General features: G+C 48.8%; 1 protein-coding gene across 17 annotated transcripts in view; it reads left to right on the top strand.

The window, feature by feature from the left end:
- Positions 1 to 18020, top strand: part of ODF2 (outer dense fiber of sperm tails 2) — a 29658-nt gene extending 11638 nt beyond the window's left edge. For 16 of the 17 annotated variants that reach the window (XM_060411770.1, XM_042245632.2, XM_060411769.1 and 13 more), the window contains 13 exons: positions 3529 to 3600; positions 4632 to 4703; positions 4837 to 4953; positions 5576 to 5761; positions 6278 to 6387; positions 8051 to 8186; positions 10481 to 10591; positions 10753 to 10857; positions 11793 to 11951; positions 13290 to 13390; positions 15013 to 15175; positions 15599 to 15724; positions 16128 to 18020. In XM_060411770.1, the coding sequence (XP_060267753.1) occupies positions 3529 to 3600; positions 4632 to 4703; positions 4837 to 4953; positions 5576 to 5761; positions 6278 to 6387; positions 8051 to 8186; positions 10481 to 10591; positions 10753 to 10857; positions 11793 to 11951; positions 13290 to 13390; positions 15013 to 15175; positions 15599 to 15724; positions 16128 to 16316 (1647 nt within the window). In that variant the 3' untranslated portion in view covers positions 16317 to 18020. Of the gene's footprint in view, positions 1 to 3528; positions 3601 to 4631; positions 4704 to 4836; positions 4954 to 5575; positions 5762 to 6277; positions 6388 to 8050; positions 8187 to 10480; positions 10592 to 10752; positions 10858 to 11792; positions 11952 to 13154; positions 13391 to 15012; positions 15176 to 15598; positions 15725 to 16127 lie in introns of those variants that run through there. The other variant, XM_042245636.2, reaches the window with a different exon arrangement.
- Positions 18021 to 19731: the final 1711 nt, after the last annotated feature.

Raw genomic sequence — 19731 nt, 5'->3', positions numbered from 1 at the left:
TAAAAGGAAAATATTCTCAGTGCATGCCTGACCTGAGGGGTCATAGGAAGATTGGCTGAAATCAATCGCATGAAATGCCGGGCATCTGGTAGACAGGCTGGCTTCCTTTTTGAAGTGGGCCTAGCAGTACAAGAAGGACCTTGGAAGTCAGAAGGGCAACAGGGAGTGGGGAGTCAGGGATGGGTTTTAGCCCATCCCAGAGTTCGTGTGGCAAAGCAGGCAGGGGAGGAGACCTGAGTTTTAGGAAAGTAGGAGGCTTAATGGCTGGCAGATACATTGTCTGATATCACTTTGTTTTCTTTAAAAAAAAAAAAGGTCTCTGAAATATATTTTATGTTAGCAAATGATTCTGAAAAGACTAACAGTATAAACAGCTCTCTTCCCATTTGGTTCAACCCAAAGGGGTACCTGGGAATCTCAAAATGCCAGTCCTGATGAGATGGTATTTTTCTTAGATTTTGTTTGCTGGTTTAGGGGTTTGTTTTTTTTTTTTTTGGCTGCCTCGTGCAGTTTGTAGGATCCTAGACCCCTGACCAGGGATTGAACCCATACCCCCTGACTTGGAAGCTCAGAGTCCTAACCACTGGACTGCCAGGAAATTCCCTATTTTTCTTATTTTACCATCTTTTTTTAAGAAGCAGTGTCAATGTCCTTTGTTTTTATTTTAAAAATTAACGTTTAAAATGATAGTGTACCTGCTATCCAAACAAAACCTTGTCCACACAGCTGAATCCCTCTTGGTCTCCTTTGTCAATAACCTCGTCTCCTTCCCATCAGAGGGGAACTTCATCTGCTTTATCCGATAGTTTTTCTCTTGGGTGTGCATCCTCAAGCAACGTATGGTATAGTTTAGCATGTTCTCAAACTTGACATAAATAAGATTGTTCCATATGTATTCTTCTGAGTTTGCTTTTTTCAGGCAATGTTTTTCTGAGATCTATCCATTTTTATCCTTGAAACCTAAGGTTTATTTTCCCTGCTTTATTCCGTTTTATGACAGTACCACAACTTATTTGCTCACCCTTCCATTGATGAAGACAATTTTTAGTTGTTTGCGCTCACAAGCAGTGTTGTTTTGCACATTCGTCTGGTCTATTCTGGTGTCCAGGAAACTTGAGAGTTTCCAGAATATATTTCTATGACTTTTACTAGTTACAGCTAAATTATCCTCTTAAAATATTTCTGTCTCGTTTCTAGTTCAGTGTTCATGGGGGTTGATTTTTAACCTCTCTGGGCCTCAGTTTTCCCACCTATAAAATGGGAATAGCATCCATGGGGTGGTAAGAGATTTAGAGATGTTGCCTGGATGAGGATTGTATGTACTACCAGCACGCAATGGGTGCTTGATAAATGGTGGATGATGCTACTGCTTGTCCTGGGACTGGAGGGGCTTTCAGAAAACTTCTTCCTACCAGTTTTTTTTCCCTTTTTGCCTTCTTACTTCTAGTATACCAGCCTGGAAGCCCAGATTCTCCAGTTGGAGGTGAAGGGTCAGCTAATTTAAACTCCCACCATAGCAGGTGTCCCTAGTTCTATCTCAGCGCTCACCTCCTCCTGCCTGTGTGGCCCTCGGGACTGTACCCCCATCTCAGTGCTTCCTGGGGAGTGCTCAGAGCAGTGGGGGCAGTGTTCTAGCTCTGGAGTCCTTTGGCTTTGGGCCCAGCTCTGCCGTTTCTTACTGTGTGATCTCAGGCAGCTGACTTCACTTCTCCCAGCCTCAGTCTCTTGGTCTGTGAAATGGGCGTGGTGACAGTGCCTTGTTCCATAGGGTGGGGGATCTGCTGTGGTTGTGTGTTAGTCTGTGTAGAGTCTCCTGGAGGCTCAGAGGGCGTCATGGCTATCCTGCAGTGATCAGCTGCAAGCTTTGGGTTCCCGGTCCAGGCTTTTGTCCTGTGTTCTTTGCCTCTTGTTGCTGGAGAAACCACAGTGCTGTCTTCTTTCAGTTCCTGGGTCCCCAGGACATTTCGGGACCAGGGAGCCCTTTTCTTTTGGCCTGTCAAGATGAACTGAGGGACTGAAACAGAAAGAGGAGTGAGCCTTCTGCTAGGGGTACTTTGTTCAGGTGCCCAGGAGGAAGAATAGAGACGATTCACAAAGACACAGCCCAGTGCGAAAGTGGGCAAGGGTGTGAGCAGGCAGTCTGGGGAAGGGGAAGCCTAAGTGGCTAAATAAGCATGAGAGTTATTTAGTAGTTAGGGAAGTGTGAATTAACAGAAGGGTTCATGCTGGCAAGACTGGCAAGAGGTAGAGGCTGGCTACTGCCCGGTGCGCTCACATCCTGCTTGAAGCCGTGTGAGTCATTTCAGGCATTTTGCAGGGCATTCAGCTGTCACAAATCACAAAACCTTCTGGCCCAGCCATTCTTACTCTTTGTGTCAGTCCTGGGGAGACACCGTGGTATATGCTCAACATGTTTATTGCTGCAGTATTTACAGTTGCAAAACCTGGTATTTATAGTTGCAAAACCCAAGAGCCACCTTATTGCCCAAAAGTTATGGGGAGAGGTTAGAAATACCACTGCATTTTAGAGACAGGAGAGTAGGGGTTGGGGAATTCCCTGGTGCTCTAGTGGTTAGGACTTGGCACTTTTACTGCTGGGGTCCGGGTTCAGTCCCTGGTCAGGGAACTAAGATCCTGCAGGTCATGTGGCATGCCACCCCACCCCACCCCTAAACACAAAAAGGACAGATTGGGGGTTGCTGGGGGCAGGGAGGAAGAGAAAATGGAGACTGACTGCTTGACAGGTGCGGGTTTCCTTTTAGGTGGTGAAAAAACTCTGAAACTAGAGAGTAGTGGGTCTTCCCTGATGGCTCAGACAGTAAAGAATCCTCCTGCAGTGTAGGCGATCTGGGTTCGATATCTGGGTTGGGAAGATCCCCTGGAGGAGAGCATGCCCACTCCAGTATTCTTGCCTGTAGAATTCCGTGGACAGAGGAGCCTGGCAGGCTACAGTCCATAGGGTCGCGAAGAGTCGGCCACGACTGATCGACTAATACTTTGACTTTTCTCTTTCGGATGGTAGTGATGGTTACACAGCATTGTAAATGTACCATACTCCACTGAATTTTACACTTAAAAATGGTGGCAAAGTTTGTTACATTTTACCAAATATACCAAAAACTATTGAATTGTACATTTTAAATGGATGACCTATATCTGAATTTATATCTCAATAAAGATGTTTTTTAAAAATCCAGTTGTAGACAGAATTACAGTATGGTAGGTATCATTTTGGTAAAATTACACATTAATCCCTTCCCACCCCTCACCTCTCAAAAGATAGTTCTCTAGATGTAGCTCTGTGTAAGTGCAGAGAGAAAGGATGGGCAGGACAGTCACCAAACTCGCCACTGTAGGGCTGGGTTTGGAGGTGGGGATGAGGGGTTCATTAAGTATTTTATGATGAGTATATAATTCATTACTTCCCTCATGAGAAATATAATTTTCAGGAAAGGAATAGGATCTAGAGGAAGTAGACATCTCAAGTTTATTGGTTAACGAGTTGGCTTTTCCTGCCTTCCCTTAAAGGATTCCGAAAGACTGATGGAGCAACAAGGGACACTATTGAAACGGCTGGCGGAGGCGGACTCTGAGAAAGCGGTAAGACACAGCGTCCCCTACTTGCCAGAGCGGGTATAGGCGGCAGCATAGAGGTGCTGAGCGGCTGCAGAAGGGCTGGAGCCTTGCTCTGATTTTTTTGCGGGGGTCTTAGTTTCAAATCTGTAAAAAATATGAAGCAGATATTTCCATCCCTCCTGCTCCACCGGGCTTGTCTAGCTGCTCACTTGAGAGCTTGAATCACCAAGTTGGACGCCAGCCTGAGGGATGGTGATGATGGTGATGGATTTGTAAGCCATCCATTTGTTCTCTGCATTTCCTCATTTGTACTATGGTGTAGACTTGTTGACCCCAAAATTCCAGTTCTCCCAAGGAATCTCTGCCAAGGCAGCATGTTCCAAAGTCTGTTCCATGGAACCTTGAGTTCCTCAAGTGTTAGTGGATATAAGTAACAAAAGAGGAGGGGAGTGATATATAGCCAAATAAATGTGGGAAATTACTGACCAGCCTGAATGGCTCATTGAACAAGCTGTTTAAGACTTTCTGGAGCATTAGATATATTAATCTCTGCTGTGAGGTTCTGAGAGAGAGAAAGAAATAGAGACCATGATTCCCAAGGTTTGGCCTTGGTGCCTGGCTGAACATCACTAGGATTCAGCAGTCATGGTGATAATGCCTAAACGTGCATTCCCAGCTCGAGAGCCTTGTCAAATTATGATACATCAGTAAATTGAAATACTAAGGTTAATCACACTATGGTAAACATGGTTATACAGCAAAATACGTATTTGGCTTTTTAATCTGTGTTAACAGTTGTTATCTCTGGATGGGAGATTGTGGGCATTCCTTAGTGTTTTTTGTGTGTGTCAGTGTTTCCCACAGTTAACATTATTTTAAATTGTTATAAAAAAAATTGTGATACAGATGTTAGGTGCTTCCTGCTCAGATCTCTGTGACATGGGCCAGTGTCTTTGGGACTTGAGCCCAGTGGCCAGGCACACAGGAGTTTTGTCCTCCCTGGGCCGAGCCTCCTCTCCCTTCCCAGGGAGCTCATGACAGTCTGTTCTCCCCAGCGCCTGCTATTACTGCTGCAAGACAAAGACAAGGAGGTGGAAGAGCTCCTCCAGGAAATACAATGTGAGAAGGTACCATCCCCGACGGTCGCTCCTCCATATGGGCTGGGAGAGTGCATTCTCCCAGGTCGTGGGTAGAGTGCGCTGTAGAATCGCAGAGCTGGGTTCAAATCCTGGCTCTGTCACTTTCTCCGTCTCTCCAAAGGCTCAAGCAAAGACAGCATCTGAGCTTTCCAAGTCCATGGAGACCATGCGGGGGCATTTGCAAGCACAGCTTCGGTGCAAAGAGGCGGAGAACAGTCGCCTGTGTATGCAGATCAAGGTACCTGCTTGGCCCCGCCGCTGAGAAAGGGAGAGGGCGGGGCCTGGCAGTCCAGGGGTCTTGGCCTGGCCAAGGTGCTCACGTTTGGGATTTGCTCCCAAAGGTTTAGGGGGCACTGCTGCCAAAGCACTTTGAGCAAGTGGCAAGGAATTCTCTGGGCCAGGGGCAAGAGAAGGGGTTTGGGTGTTCTTCCCAGCAGGGACCAGTTGGGTGCCATGCTCCTGAGCCAGTCACTTAATCTCTTAGGCCTCCAGTTCTCCTAACTACCCATGGGGTGGGGTGGGGGTGGGGGGCTGATGTCTTTGAGCCAGGGACCCTCTAAGGTCACACCTCTGCTGAGTAACTGAGGACTATCTCTGACTACTGTACTGGGAGTTCAAGGAAGGATGCCAGAAGAGTTCTATCTTAACACTAAGACCCAGTGGGTTCCGTAATGGGAGAGGTGCTGTGGGGAGCTGGGCAGGGCCCTCACATCTCTGGTCTGCATTGCCTCCCACACAGTTGACCTGATTTCTCTCTCCCTCATTCCTCCTTTTCGCTGCACCCCCACCCCGCCTCACCCTCCCCCGGACTTCTCATCTCTCTCCTCTTCCTGTCCTCCACCGTTGTCCCTGTCTCCCAGAACCTGGAGCGCAGCGGGAACCAGCACAAGGCGGAAGTGGAGGCCATCATGGAGCAGCTGAAGGAACTGAAGCAGAAGGGAGAACGAGACAAAGAGTCCTTGAAGAAAGCCATCCGAGCCCAAAAAGAGAGAGCCGAGAAGAGCGAGGAGTATGCTGAGCAGCTGCACGTGCAACTTGCTGACAAGGTAGCAGCCTCCCTGAGGAGGGCAGGCCAACAAGGAAGGGACGTAGGGGTGGGGCGGTGGATAGATGAGGAGCGGATGGGCAGGTGGAGGTGAAAAGCTCAAGAAAGGTGGCTGAGCGGGCAAATGGAGAAATAGATGGCAGTGGAGAGGGTGAATGAGCTGGGAGGACAGGTGGCTGGCTGGAGGAAGAGGCAGTCAGGGAGTAAACAGCTAAAAGGGTGGTGATGGGGGAGGGTGGCTGGCTGGAGACAAGTGGAGGGTTGTGGGACGTTCTAACTGCATCAGTATCACGGGTGGGAACGATGGTTATGGATTTGCAGTCAGGGTGCGTGTGATGCTGGAAACGGAAAAGTAGCATCTGGCTCCTGCTTTAGTCTCAGTGCTTCTAGAAAGGAATTGCAGGAGTGGGGTTTACGTTATCAGGGTGAGGGGTATGACCTGGGACGACCCTTGGCTCCCTTGGCCTCAGTGCTGACACCTGACCGATGGACCCTGTTTACTGTCCCCTATTCCCAGGATCTTTATGTCGCTGAAGCTTTATCCACTCTGGAGTCATGGAGGAGCCGCTATAACCAAGTTGTAAAAGACAAAGGAGACCTTGAGCTGGAAATTATTGTCCTGAACGAGTATGTCTGTGTGAGGAGAGGGCATGGGGCCGATTGGAGGAGGGGGTGAACCAATGCCTGGTGCCAGGCATCCCGAGGCAGCTCGCGTGAGCTACACGGGTGCCGTCTGTCTCCTCTGGTCCAGGCCTGCACTGGACTGGCCCTGAGGTAGGCCCTGGTTCCAGCTCTGCCCCAGGGTCCTACTCCCTGCTGGGCGCTATGGAGGGGCCTTCTCTGCTCAAACCTGGGCCAGAGCGGGGCCCTAACCTGCACAGCAGGGAAACAGGCCCAGCCACAGTGGGGTTCTTCCGGTTCTTGGGGGGCAGCGCAGCTGGTTTCTGCCTTTGCCCTGTCTTCTCTCAGCTTCTCTTTGTCTGCCAGTCAGTAGGTCAGAGGTTCGGCCTGGGAGTAGGGGGCAAAAGTGGCCTCAAGTTGAAGGTGACTGACGCACCTTCCTCGTCACTGGTGGCTATCAACAGTGACCATTCTCCGGCTCAGCCGAATTCATGTGTCCATTCATTTGTTTCTTGAGCAGCTACTATGTACCAGGCTGTGTATTGGCCTTTACGGTTACAGCAGTTAGGAAACAAATGCATTGCCTTCCCCAGGGCGTTAACCCTGTACTGCAGGAGGAGACAGGGCTACAGAGACCTGGACTCCCTGGGCTAAGGGGTCACAGGGGAGCTAAGTTGGTCTCTAGGTCAGGAATGTTTTGCCTGAGGAATAACTTTGGTTGTTTTCAACTCAATTTGGCAAACATATCCTGGGAAACTTGCTAAATGCCGGGCCTTATGCAGGGCCCTACCTTTGGGATTTTCCCTCTAGTGGGAGAAAATGGATAGTTAAGGCAGAAGGATCTGAGGTACAGATGAAAGGGATCATGGAAGACGTGTCCTGAGGTGGGATGTCTGAACTGGGTTTTTCAAGTTGAGCGGGCATTTGCTGGTGAAGCAATAGAATGCATTTGCTTGGGCCTAGTTAGTACTTGCAAAACATTTGCTGAGTGGCAAACTATAATTTCTCAATGCTCAGAGCACATGCTGTGCAAAGGTGCGGTGGTGGGTCTCTAGTCAAGAGCCCTTAGGCTCCTCCGAGGCCTCAGTCTCTGTTCTTGGATTAGAGCCCCTGCTGAGGGCCTGAGGGTAGGGGAAGGGGGGCTAGGGCAAGGGGAGGGGGGGACCCGTGTGCCTTTTTACTGCTCTGTGGCACCTGCCCTCACCTAGGGGAGATGGAACCCCAGTGTGATGTGTGTGTGAGGGAGATGGATGCCTGGGGGTACCCCTGACCTCTGAGCCTGGGAGTTCTGTTCTGACTTCAGTTCCTGATGGGCTAAGAGATCAGGAACTGCTGTGGGGAGCTGGGAAGGGACCGCATCCGTGGCTCTTGTCTTCAGACAGTGTCTTAGCCTTGGGGGATGATTAGAACAGAGAAGGCTTCTGGGAGGCGGGAGGGAAGGGAGGTAGACCTTAAAGGCTGTTATATGAAAGCAGGCTACCTAGGAACACCACGGGCACCAATGCGGGGGCAGCTGCTCTTCGCAGTGGAGACTGGGAGCAGCCCAGGTGCCAAGGAGAGGGACATGGGTGACCTGGGAAGGAACCCCAGGCCCCACTCCACACAAAGACGCAGGCTGCTCGTAGCCCCTGGGGTTGACTGTGTCTGCTTTCGCTTTGTGACCTTCCAGCCGGGTGACAGATCTCGTAAACCAACAACAGACCTTGGAGGAGAAGATGCGGGAAGATCGGGACAGCCTGGTGGAGAGACTGCACCGGCAGACCGCCGAGTATTCCGCATTCAAGCTAGAGAACGAGAGGCTAAAGGTGGGTCGTGAGGGCTGGGCCCGGGACATTCGGGTAGAGAGCAGACGGCTGGGCACTCCTGGTTGGGCCCAGAAATGACCGCCGGGGCCTCCCAAGAGCCTGGAGGCAGCAGTGGGCTAAGAAGGCTTCCTCTGGAGTCGGGGAGACCCGATTCAAGGCCTGACCAAACCTTGTAGAGTTGCAGGACCCGAACAGGATGTCTGCCATGCTGTTGCTGCAGTTGCCTTAGGGGAGGAAGTGCGGTCCTGTGTCGGGGGTGAGGCGGGTGAAGTGCCCCACATGACATTCAGCCCATGCATGTGAGGTAGATCTGACCTTGAAGTTAACACTGATGCTCCTGGCGCACTGCTGGACCATCCACATGCATTCACTCTCACTGCAACCTCCCAATAATGTGATAATTACTCCACTTTGTAGAGTAAGGAGACCGCTTAGAGCGAGTTTTAGTTTCTTGCCAAGATTCTGCCCTTGGAAGTATTGGGAGTTCAGATTTGAACTTCAGTCTGACTCTGGGGCTGTAACTAGCTTTTAACCATTCGCTCAGCTCCCTCCAGCAACCCAGTGGTGAGAGGCAGCCAACAGAGTTTGACATTGCAGAGCCAGGTTTGATCTTGCTTTTTAACTGATCTGGGCAATAGTGTCTTTTTTTTTTTCCACTGATTTTTGTTAAGATAGATAGATTTAAGGAAGTACTATGCAGAAAGGTACACAAAACAGACCTATTTTGTCCACCAGTCACCCTGATGGAACCTTAAAGCCAGCCACCCCGGTGACCTCACCTAGTTACAAACACCCTCTGCTAACGGAACGGTTTTCCTGACTTCTGTCACTGCAGATGAGTTGGCCTGGTTTTGAACTCTGAGCCTGGCCCTTGTGGCTTTTCTTCGGTGTTCTGTCTGTGGAAGTTATCTACGTCGCGTGTGGTGGTCCATCTCCCTCTGTCCTGCGCATTGTGGCATTGTAGGAATTATACCATGACACGTTTATCCATTCTGCTGCCGACGGTTGTCCGGGCGGTACGGCTTCCTGTACCTTGGAGTAGAAATGCTCGGTCAGTAGGTGGTACACTGACCTTTGGCACATGTCAGCAAACAGTGGAGCAGTGGCACAGGTTTCCGCTCTTACCAGGGGGGTGCGAGGAATCTGCTCCGTGTCTCCTCAGCAACACTTGGTACTGTACGTCTTTTTCATTTTAGAAAGGTGGGAGAGCGCTCGTGTGCCATTTGTTGCAGTGCAATTGTTGGATAAATGACAGACAACCCCACGTCTAGCAGTTAACTGGGGTATTATTTGAAGGGACAGTATGTCTGTGTGGTGAAATACAGTGTAGCTCTTCAAAATGTTTGTAGGAGTGTATTTTCCTAGACATGAATTACAGAGGTAATCATAATTACAAAGGTGAAATATGCTTATATGAAAGTTGAAAACATCACAGAAATGTGATAGCAGAACCGAAGGTCTCTCAACTGTATATGTACATTTATTCCAGTTTTTCTACTGTGATATTAACCTGCATATTCAAACATATGCACACTCATTCTTCCATCTGTTATTCTGCAGCTTGATTTTCTCACTCAACCACGTTTCATGGATATCTTTTTTTTCTTTTGCTTTCTTTCTTTTAAATGAGTGCTTATTATTTTATTGAGATACCGTGACTTTATTTCGTCCCATCTGCTAAGGTGAGCATTGGGTTATAGAACATTTATTGATGAGAGAAGTAGTTCTCAACATACTTGTTAATTAACAAGTTTGTTGCAAAGCACTGGATATAATAGAATCCCATGCTTATTGGAAAAAATAAAATATCTACACAGCCATCAATATATAGCCATATACTAAGGAATCATGATTTATTTTTCTGGGTTTTATCTCCATTTTCTTTAATGATACTGTGTTGCCTTTTTTCTCATTTTTTTCCTTGTTTTGGTCATGCCACGAGGCATTTGGGATCTTAGTTTCCTAAAAATGGATCAAATCCTGGCTCCCAGGAGTGAACGTGCTGAATCCCAACCATGGGACTGCCAAGGAACTCCCAATAATGCATTGCTTTTGTGATAAGAACAGAAAAACATGGGAATCTCTTATTTTCATCCGTCTTCACTTGAGTTGGTCATATCCGGAGCCCCGCCCTGGTGCCTCTCTGAGGAAACCTGCTGACAGGGGCGAGTAGGTGGGGCTTCCCTTTGCCAGCCCCTCTGAGTAGGAGCCAGGGCTTGGTTTGGCCACCTGCTCCGGGACCTTTCCTGCTGGTTACCCACGAGCCAGTTAACCTTAACCTTGTTCCCTTCTAGGCTAGCTTCGCCCCAATGGAGGACAAGCTCAACCAGGCGCACATCGAGGTCCAGCAGCTGAAGGCATCGGTTAAGAACTACGAGGGAATGATTGACAACTATAAGAGTCAGGTAGGCTGTCCGGTGCCATCAGCCCTGCCAGGGCAGCAGCACCTCCTGCTATGGAGGGAGGCTCACCCCGAGGCCTCCCCCACAAAAGGTGTTTGTTGTTTTTTTTTTTTTACCAAAATTTGGCTCTACCCAAGATGCCCCAATGCTTTGTTGGTCCCCAGGTGATGAAGACCAGACTGGAGGCTGATGAAGTGGCTGCCCAGCTGGAACGCTGTGACAAAGAGAACAAGATCCTTAAAGATGAGATGAACAAAGAGATTGAAGCGGTATTGCTCCCCGTGCTCGCCTTCTTCCCCTCCCCAGTCCCGGGCCTGCAGTCTGTCCCTCCTGTCTGTCCTTGACGCTCTCTGGTGTGCTTCTCATCTCTTCTTTCTCTCTCCTGCTTCCTTGTTATTCCTCTTTCTCATCCTGGTTTTCCTTAAAAAAAAAAAGTTTCCCCTGCTTGGAACATTCAGGTGGATTCAGATCCACAGATCTATCAAGCCTTAGGAGTGCCTGTTGCAGGCATTCTGTGTGAAGTTTTTATTTTGGGCCAACCAAATAATTGCCTCCTGTCCCCTTCCCCTCAAAAAAGCATTATTCTTTTAGAGACAGCTTGGCTGTCTGGAAGCAAAGGGATCATCTTAATAGTGACCTTGGAGACAGACTGAGTCCAGGCTCAGCCAGTACCTGGCTGCTTATCCTTGGACACGTCACCACCCCTCTGCAGTCCTCACACTCCTCCTTAATACAAGGGTGGGTGAAGACCAGCTAGGTGGTAGCTTTTCCTGTGACCCAGAGCGTCGTGACTGCCTTCCTAGGAGCTTTGGGGTTACACTAGACTTGAATCCTGGCTCTGCCAGTTCCTAACTGAGTGACCTTGGGCAAATGATCCTTTGATCCTCAGAGTCCTTAGGTGGGGCCAGCAGCACCTGTGTAAGTTTTGTATGAATTCAGGGAGAAACGCCTGGGTCCTGGTTGCCATTATTCTTCAATGAGTGAAGGAGCAGCAGACTGCAGTCACCAAGTGGCCAAATGCGTCCCCCCAGAGAATAGCTAAGATGTTTTTAGTGGCCTACTGGGAGGCTACACTTCTGCCCGTGGGCCTTGCAGGACCCTTTCTGGGGGCCTGAGGGCAGCCTTCCCACCCTCCCAAGGATTCTGTCTGGCTGCTGCAGCCACCAGGCCCTTCCCAACCGTGGGCTCCTCTCTCCCACTCCAGGCGCGGAGGCAGTTCCAGTCCCAGCTGGCTGACCTGCAGCAGCTGCCCGATATTCTAAAGATCACAGAGGCTAAGCTGGCTGAGTGCCAGGACCAGCTGCAGGGCTATGAGCGGAAGAACATTGACCTCACAGCCATCATATCAGACCTGCGCAGCCGGGTAAGGGACTGGCAGAAAGGGTCCCACGAACTGGCCCGAGCAGGGGCCCGCTTACCAAGATGAGCTGCACGTATGCCGCGCCGCCCCCCCCCCAAGGGAGGACCACTTCCTTTTTCTTGGCTGCCGCTTTCTGAAAGGAGTGAGCTATCATCAGTGCTGTGAAATAAAAGTCTGGTGTGCCAAATGCCTTGTGTTTGCACAAAGTGATTGTAGTTATAGGAGCTACCGGGCCCTCCTGCTCTCGCCGCTCCCCGAGCGCTCCAAGTCTCCGCCGGCCTCTGCCCTTCAGTGCTCTGCTGCTGTCCTCAAGCCTCATGCCACCAGCGGACACCAAGCCATAAGTTTTCTTTGTCTCCATCTTTCTCTTGCTTTAGCTGCCTTTCCCTAGTCTGAATAGACCCCTTGCCTGAGCTTGTCCCGACAGAGGACTGCTTTTCTCCCAGAGGCAATCTGCCTTTGGGTGCCTGGAACCAAGCCGGCAAGGTCTAAGAAATGGTACGCTTCTCATCTGCACTGTGACCTTGGGTGAGACCCTGCCCCTCTCTACACCTGCGTCCTTGCAGTAACAGTGGAAGTAGCTGCCATTTTTTGAGCACGTGCTCTGTGTTCCAGCATTCTCTCATTTAATTCTCCCAGGAACTTTGCGAATGGTCTTATTTTCCCCATTTCACAAAAAGCAGCCGAGGGCAGAGAGGGGGAGAAGTCATTTCCTGAGGTCACAGGTCACACTCTCCTGAATTAATAATGCTTGTCAACAGGGACTGGAAGCCAGCCGGCTCTGTCTGGTTCCCAAGCCCATGTTCTCAGTACTTTAAATCACCTGCCTACTCTTGAACCTGAGTATTCTCAGGGCCTTTCAGGCCTGAATGTCTGAGTCTTCTGGATGACTTCTCAAACCTGCCAGTCTGAAGGACTTGATAGATTTCCTGTGGCCTTGCTTGCACTGGTCCCCAGTTAAGGAGAATGACATCAGCAGTCCCACCAACATCCTTGGTAAAGCTTGGTAGTGGGTTGCATGGACCAGTTAGGCCTGCTGTCTGCTTCTGCCTTCTTATGTCTGCCCAGATCCTACTGACTGGCCTCTCCTGAACTAGAATGTGTCATCGTGGCTATTCAGGATCGAAGCTGGCTTCTCTCAGCGTGGGAGAGCCTTCGGTCTCAGGGGTCGGGCCTAACCTGTCCCCACTCTCCTCTCTCCTCCAGGTTGTGCGTTGAGACTTGGATGCCAGCTGAGGGCAGCGTGCCTCTCTCCTGGGTGTGGATGACAGGTCACAGGGATAAGGGAGGGCTGTACCTGGAGGTTCTTTCGTAAACCGGTCTATGTTCCTGTCATTTTAGATCGAACACCAGGGGGACAAGCTGGAGATGGCGAGAGAGAAACATCAGGCTTCCCAGAAGGAAAATAAACAGCTGAGTCTGAAGGTGGATGAACTGGAGAGGTTAGAGGCACTTGGTCCGATCTCTGTCCTCTTCCTAGGACCTGAGACTTTTTAGCCACTTAGCTGCTTTGGGCTCAGTGTGCAGAAATGTTTGAGGGACTCGAGGCCCTGGAAGGTACTAGGCAGACCTCAGAGGAAAAGCTGTTTGCACTGCAGTGGTAAGCATTGTGGGAGAGAGGAAGGTGGTCTCTGGCCAGGGGGTATGCTCCATGACACTGTGATCGAGATCAGATCACCCAGTGGTGGTCTAGTGGTTAAGACTCCGCGCTTCCACTGCAGGGAACCTGGGTTTGATCCCTGCTCAGGGAACTAAGATCCTGCATGCTGCATAGTGTGGCCAAAAAGTAGAAAGAAAAATTAAAAAAAAGGATGAGACCACCCATAGGCACCACCTATCAGAAAGGCATGCTTCATCCAAGCAAACCAGCAGGGCCAGGTGCTGAGGTGGGAGACACTCCCCCGCATTCTTCTCTTTATTCCTGGTCACCCTTCCCAAGACCTTTCTGATCTATTCCGTTACTTACGGACTATTGGAGGCAGTCGGGAAAAGAGTTCACGTTTTGGAATCAGAATCTCTGGCCGTTGATCCCAACTTGGCCACTTTACCTGCATTGTGATCCTGAGCAAATCATTTCATCCTTTTGAACCTCATCACCCTGTTTACTCATCTTGAGAAAAGGACCAAGGTAGGGAGAAGTCCAGTTCTTGGAGTTGTTGTGTATCTTCCATGAGATAATCCTCAAAGGGCTTAGCATGTTACCTGGTGTACAAAATGATAGTATATATGAGTTGGTATTATCCCCATTTTAAATACAAGGAAACTGAGCTTGGGGAGAGGTTAGGTGACTTGCCCAAGAGCACATAGCTGGTGACTTGCAAAGTTGTGACTTAGACTGTCTTCCTCCAGAGCTTTTAGTGTCCATAACATGAGGGCTGGAGCCCTCATTTCAGTGATGAAAGACTTGGGGAATCCCAGGAGGCTGCAATTGGCCCAGGTGGCTCACACAGCCTGCCAGCAGGGACTTTAAGCAAGTGGTCTCCCCTGGGTTCCACCTTTACTCTGCTGGCCTCAAAGATGCAGCTGGAAAGTTGCAGGACTTACAGAACTCCTGAGGTTGGAAGGTGTTCTGGAAGTGCAGCGGGGACCATGTGGTCACTGCTGCCCCATGGCTGGGTCACAAATGATGTTGAGTGGTCCAGCTGAAGTCCCTTTGCTGAGGGTGGCAGCAATGAAGAAGTTGGGGGTGGGGTGTGGGTTTTGGTGACAGACGTACCAGCTGTGGTGACCTTGAGCCAATGACTTCACCTCTCTGGCACAGTTGCTTCATTTGTAAAGTGGAGATCAGAATGGAACCCACATTCCTGAGCTGCAAGCTGCTGTATTACATGTGATGATATACGTACGTGGCACAGCCCACTGTCAGTCTGTGCTCGCTTCTCCCACTCTCCATACAGCTCCTTGCTGTCATGATGATCAGCAGATTTCTTTGATTTATTCCTGTTATTCCCTGGAGATTCTTGGTGTGATGTGAACCCCGGTCCAGTGTGGCTGGCAGCCCCCGGCCATGTGGAACAGGACACGTAGTGGGACCAGCAGGCTCTGACTGAATGCTTTCACCTAGGAAACTGGAGGCGACCAGTGCCCAGAATATCGAGTTCCTACAGGTGATTGCCAAGAGGGAGGAGGCAATCCATCAGTCCCAGCTGCGACTGGAGGAGAAAACACGGGAATGTGGGACCCTGGCGAGGCAGTTGGAGAGCGCCATTGAAGACGCCAGGAGGCAGGTCAGTCTCACATCTGTTGTTAAGCAGCTCTGTGTCTTTGGGCACATCGCTTAACTTCTCTGAGCCTATCTCCGCATCTGAAAAGTGGGCAAATCATAGTAGTACCTGCCCCCATGGATTTATCATGAAGATCAAATGAGCAGTGATTGTAAAGGACTTGGCAGTGGACTCAACAGTTGCTTCTGTCATTGCTGCCAGAGTGGGCCTCAGTCAGGTGTTCCACATCTGAGGTGGTAACTCATGGAGCGTTGGCAAAGGGCAGGTGAAGCAGGCTTGCAGAAGTTGTCTCCGTAGCTAGCTCCCGCCCTGAGGCTCCAGAGAATTCTCCACAGTGAGACCGGTCAGTGGGAGCGGCCCAGCCTCTTCTTTACCAGGTGTCCTTGTGTCGGGTAAGCCAGCCCCACCTCTGTGCTTTCTGGGCAGGTGGAACAAACCAAGGAGCATGCAGCCTCCAAGGAGCGAGCAGCCCAGAATAAAATCCTGGACCTTGAGACCCAGCTGAGCAGGACCAAGACCGAGCTCAGCCAGCTGCGGCGGAGCCGGGACGATGTGAGTCTGTCTGGGGGTGGGGCGGTGGTAGCAGACAAGAAGGGCATGGGTTGAGGTTGAGCCTCCTGGGGCCCACAGGGCACTGTGTTCTGTTCTTTTTATGAATATGACATGGTTTTATTTTCTTCCCATCACTTTCCCATCCCTTCAGGATATTCCAGGCCCTTCCCCTTGCTTATTACCAGCTTTGTTAAGACGGCATTTACCATAAAACTCTCTCATTCAGATTGTACAATTCAGTGGTTTTGAGTACATTCTGAGTTGTGCGGTTATCACCACAATCCAGGTTAAGAATATTTTCAGAAAGAAAGCGACCCATTAGCAGCCCTCATCCCCTGGCCTCTGGGGTTGGTCTGTTCTGGGCGTTCCACACACGTGGCCCCCTGCCCGTTCCTTCTCTCAGGCTGATCGCCGCTACCAGAGCCGCCTACAGGACCTGAAAGACCGCCTGGAGCAGTCGGAGAGCACCAACCGCAGCATGCAGAACTACGTGCAGTTCCTCAAGTCGTCCTACGCCAACGTGTTTGGAGATGGCCCCTACGCCCCCTACCTGACCAGCTCTCCCATCCGCTCCCGGTCTCCTCCCACCTAAGCCGCTGCTGGGCTAGGAGCTCAGATGGATCCCGTGGCAACGGAGGTGTCGCCAAGCCATACCTGGAAAGCCTGTTGGTTTTCCTCTCTTCCTGAGATGAAGTATGTTCAGGATCTTGTCTTAGCCACTAACTCCAGAAAAGTGCCTCGAGCAGCAGGGGATAGAGCCGAACCCAGTTAGTTCTCTCGTCTCTGATAGTGTCACCTGATGGAAAGTTCTAATTACCCCAACAGGCCTTAAAGCTACTACTGTTAGGGTCAGGTTTTAACTCACTGTGATTGGCTCATTCGTTTCTCAGGAGAATATTTGGCCTGGACTTTCCCTCCAGACATTTTCCAGCCCTCTTCTTTTTTATGACTCTCGGGTTTTCCCTGACCCCAGCCAGCAGGAGCTGCTAGGCAGAGGTCCTCGCTGCTCCTCGCATTCTCGTGCTGCTTTCCTCGTTGCATGGGTACGGTGTCCTCTCCAAGGTGCTCCCCTCCCACTTGTGGCCAAGTTTCCTCAAGGCCACTTGCCCTCATGCACTTCCCTACAGACACTCGAGGGTTTGTGTTTTACAAGTTCGCCTTGTAAAAGTACAATCCCAGTCTCACTGATTTTTTTATTGGCTAGGTTTGTGTCTGTGGAATGCATTTATTCTTGAAATGTGTGTGTTTTACAAAAAGCTTTTATAATCAATATTTAAGGCTCCATGGGATGGTCTCCTTTACCCACACGATCCCTCTTCTAAAAATGATTCAATAAGACACTGCGCAAGAGCCAGTAAACGTTTTTTCAGGATGTGGCGCATGGAGCATTAGGCTCTTTGATTTTGACTGGGTCGGCGCTTTCTCCTCCACGTGCTTTCGCTTTGCGATCCTGTGAAAGGGCCGGAGGAGATACATGGCAAGGTGCTGTGTGTGAGGGCAGACAGCTTTAGCTGTTAGGAGGAAGATGGGCTGTGTCTGTCTTGCTATTTTTTAAATGTTAATTGCTTTCTGAAAGATGATGGGCTATTTTTGTCCTCCTCACATGTTCCTCTATTTAAAAGAACAACGTATTCTTCGGAGTGAAGAGAACACACTTGGTGTTCTGTGGTGAATCCTAACCTTTTCATTCTAGATGGTATTGTCCTCTGGGTGATCCAGTCTGGTTCCCTCTCAGCCACTCTAACCCAGGTCCGAACTTCTGGAGAATTCCCGTGTCCCCAAAAGCAGTGGTACCACACAGGCATCTGGATTGCACTCCCAGAACCGCACCCCCCCCGCACCCCCCCCCCCTCAGTTTTAGAGACATTTGTAGTTTACAGCTTTCAATGATTTGTTTTTGTTAGTTTTGTTCTTAAATTTTATCTTAGCTTTTAATTTTGCCAAGGAAGGTCCCTGAAATTACTACTACCAGCTACCATTGCCACAAAACCAAGCCTATTTTCACATCTTTAACGTAGACTTGAACTTTCATACAATGTATGAAAGATCTTCCTAAGAAAAGACAGTTGACAAACTTACACCAATGTGCATACATTTCTGTATAACTCATCATTATTATCATCAAGCTAATAATAACCCCTTCAGTGTAGGATTCTGCTATCTGCAATGATGCTGTGGGAACTCTCTTTGGTTTTGTGGCTGGGAGTCTCCTTAAAATGTTTGGTTTTTCTTTGTAAAATATTGTATTACAAAAAAGAGATTTTGTGAAAATGAAAAATGTTTATATTGCTTCAAACTCGAGAGTTTTCCTTTCTGCCTCAAACTGAGACCCCATGAAATGGGCAAAAGGGTCAAAAGTTAGTGTCCTGGTTAAAGCTGGCCTCAGGCAATGATGAGCTTTTCATGTATTGAGATAGATTTAATTCACTCTTTTAAAGTGTATAATTCAGGAGAAGAAAATGGCAACCCACTCCAGTATTCTTGCCTGGAAATCCCATGGACAGAGGAGTCTGGAGGACGACAGTCCAAGGAATCACAAAAGAGTCGGCCATGACTTAGCAACTAAAGAGTAGCAATTGTTATAACAACCCTGGAAGAGCGACAGCAGGATGGACACTTCCAGCAAAGGTCTCGTTATCAGTGAATACAATGAAGACATCGGCAGCTGTATTTGTCTTTTGAGCCCAGATCATTGGAAGAGAGCAATCAGTTCCACCTGCTGGGATCTAACTCAGAATAAAAACATGGTTAAGAATAAAAGAAAATGCTCCCATTTCCATACTGAGATGTCTGAAATAATTACTTAAAAATACTATTTTACATGTTATCATCTTGTTTAGCGCCAATGTATATGCTTTCAGAAAGCTTGTAAATATATTTTTGACTTTGTGCTCATAAAAAAAATTGAGATGTAACACGATTTGTTCTCATATATTGATTAATACCAGTCATGACATCAATACAAAATTATTATAAAATACATATTAAGTAGAAAAGAAAAAAATAAAGTGTATAATTCAGTAGTTTTTAATATATTCAAAGTTGTGTGACCCCCATCTTTGTCTAATTCTCCAACATTTTCATCACACCCAAATGGAACTTCTCCTGAGAAGCCTGTATGCACAGCAAGATGTAACAGAACTGGACATGGAACAACAGACTTGTTCAAAATTGGGAAAGAAGTACATCTAGGCTGTATATTGTCACTGCTTATTTAACTTCTACACAGAGTATATCATGCTAAATGCCAGGCTGGATAGTTCACAAGCTGGAATCAAGATAGCCAGGAGAAATATCAACAATCTCAGATATGCAGATGACACCACCACCAGAAATTGAAGAGGAACCAAAGAGTCTCTTGATGAAGGTGTAAGAGGAGAGTAAAAAAGCTGTCTTAGAATTCAACATTGAAAAAACTAAGATCACGGCATCCAGTCCTATCAGTTGATGGCAAATAGATGGGGAAAATGTTCAAACAGTGACAGGTTTTATTTTCTTGGGCTCCATAATCACTGAGGACTGTGACTGCAGCCATGAAATTAAAAAATGCTTGCTCATTGGAAGAAAAGCTATGACCAACCTAGACAGTGTATTAAAAAGCAGAGACATCACTTTGCTGACAAAGGTCCATCTAATCAAAACTATGGTTTTTCCAGTAGTCATGTATGGATGTGAGAGTTGGACTATAAAGAAAGCTGAGCGCTGATGAGTTGATGCTTTTGAACTGTGGTGTTGGAGAAGACTCTTGAGAGTCCCTTGGACTGCAAGGAGATCAACCCAGTTAGTCCTAAAGGAAATCAACCCTGAATGGTCCTTGGAAAGACTGATGGCTGAAACTGAAGCTCCAATATTTTGGTCACCTGGTGTGAAGAGCCAACTCATTGGAAAGGACCCTGTTGCTGGGAAACATTGAGGGCAGGAGGAGAACGGGGCCAAGAGAGGATGAGATGGTTGGATGGCATGCAGAAGCTTAATGCCCTGACTTGGGATGGAACCCAAGCCTCCCT

The sequence above is a fragment of the Ovis aries genome, chromosome 3, assembly GCF_016772045.2.
Source record: "Ovis aries strain OAR_USU_Benz2616 breed Rambouillet chromosome 3, ARS-UI_Ramb_v3.0, whole genome shotgun sequence".
In the NCBI taxonomy this organism is placed as follows: domain Eukaryota; kingdom Metazoa; phylum Chordata; class Mammalia; order Artiodactyla; family Bovidae; genus Ovis; species Ovis aries.
This window is presented reverse-complemented; position numbering and strand designations above follow the sequence as displayed.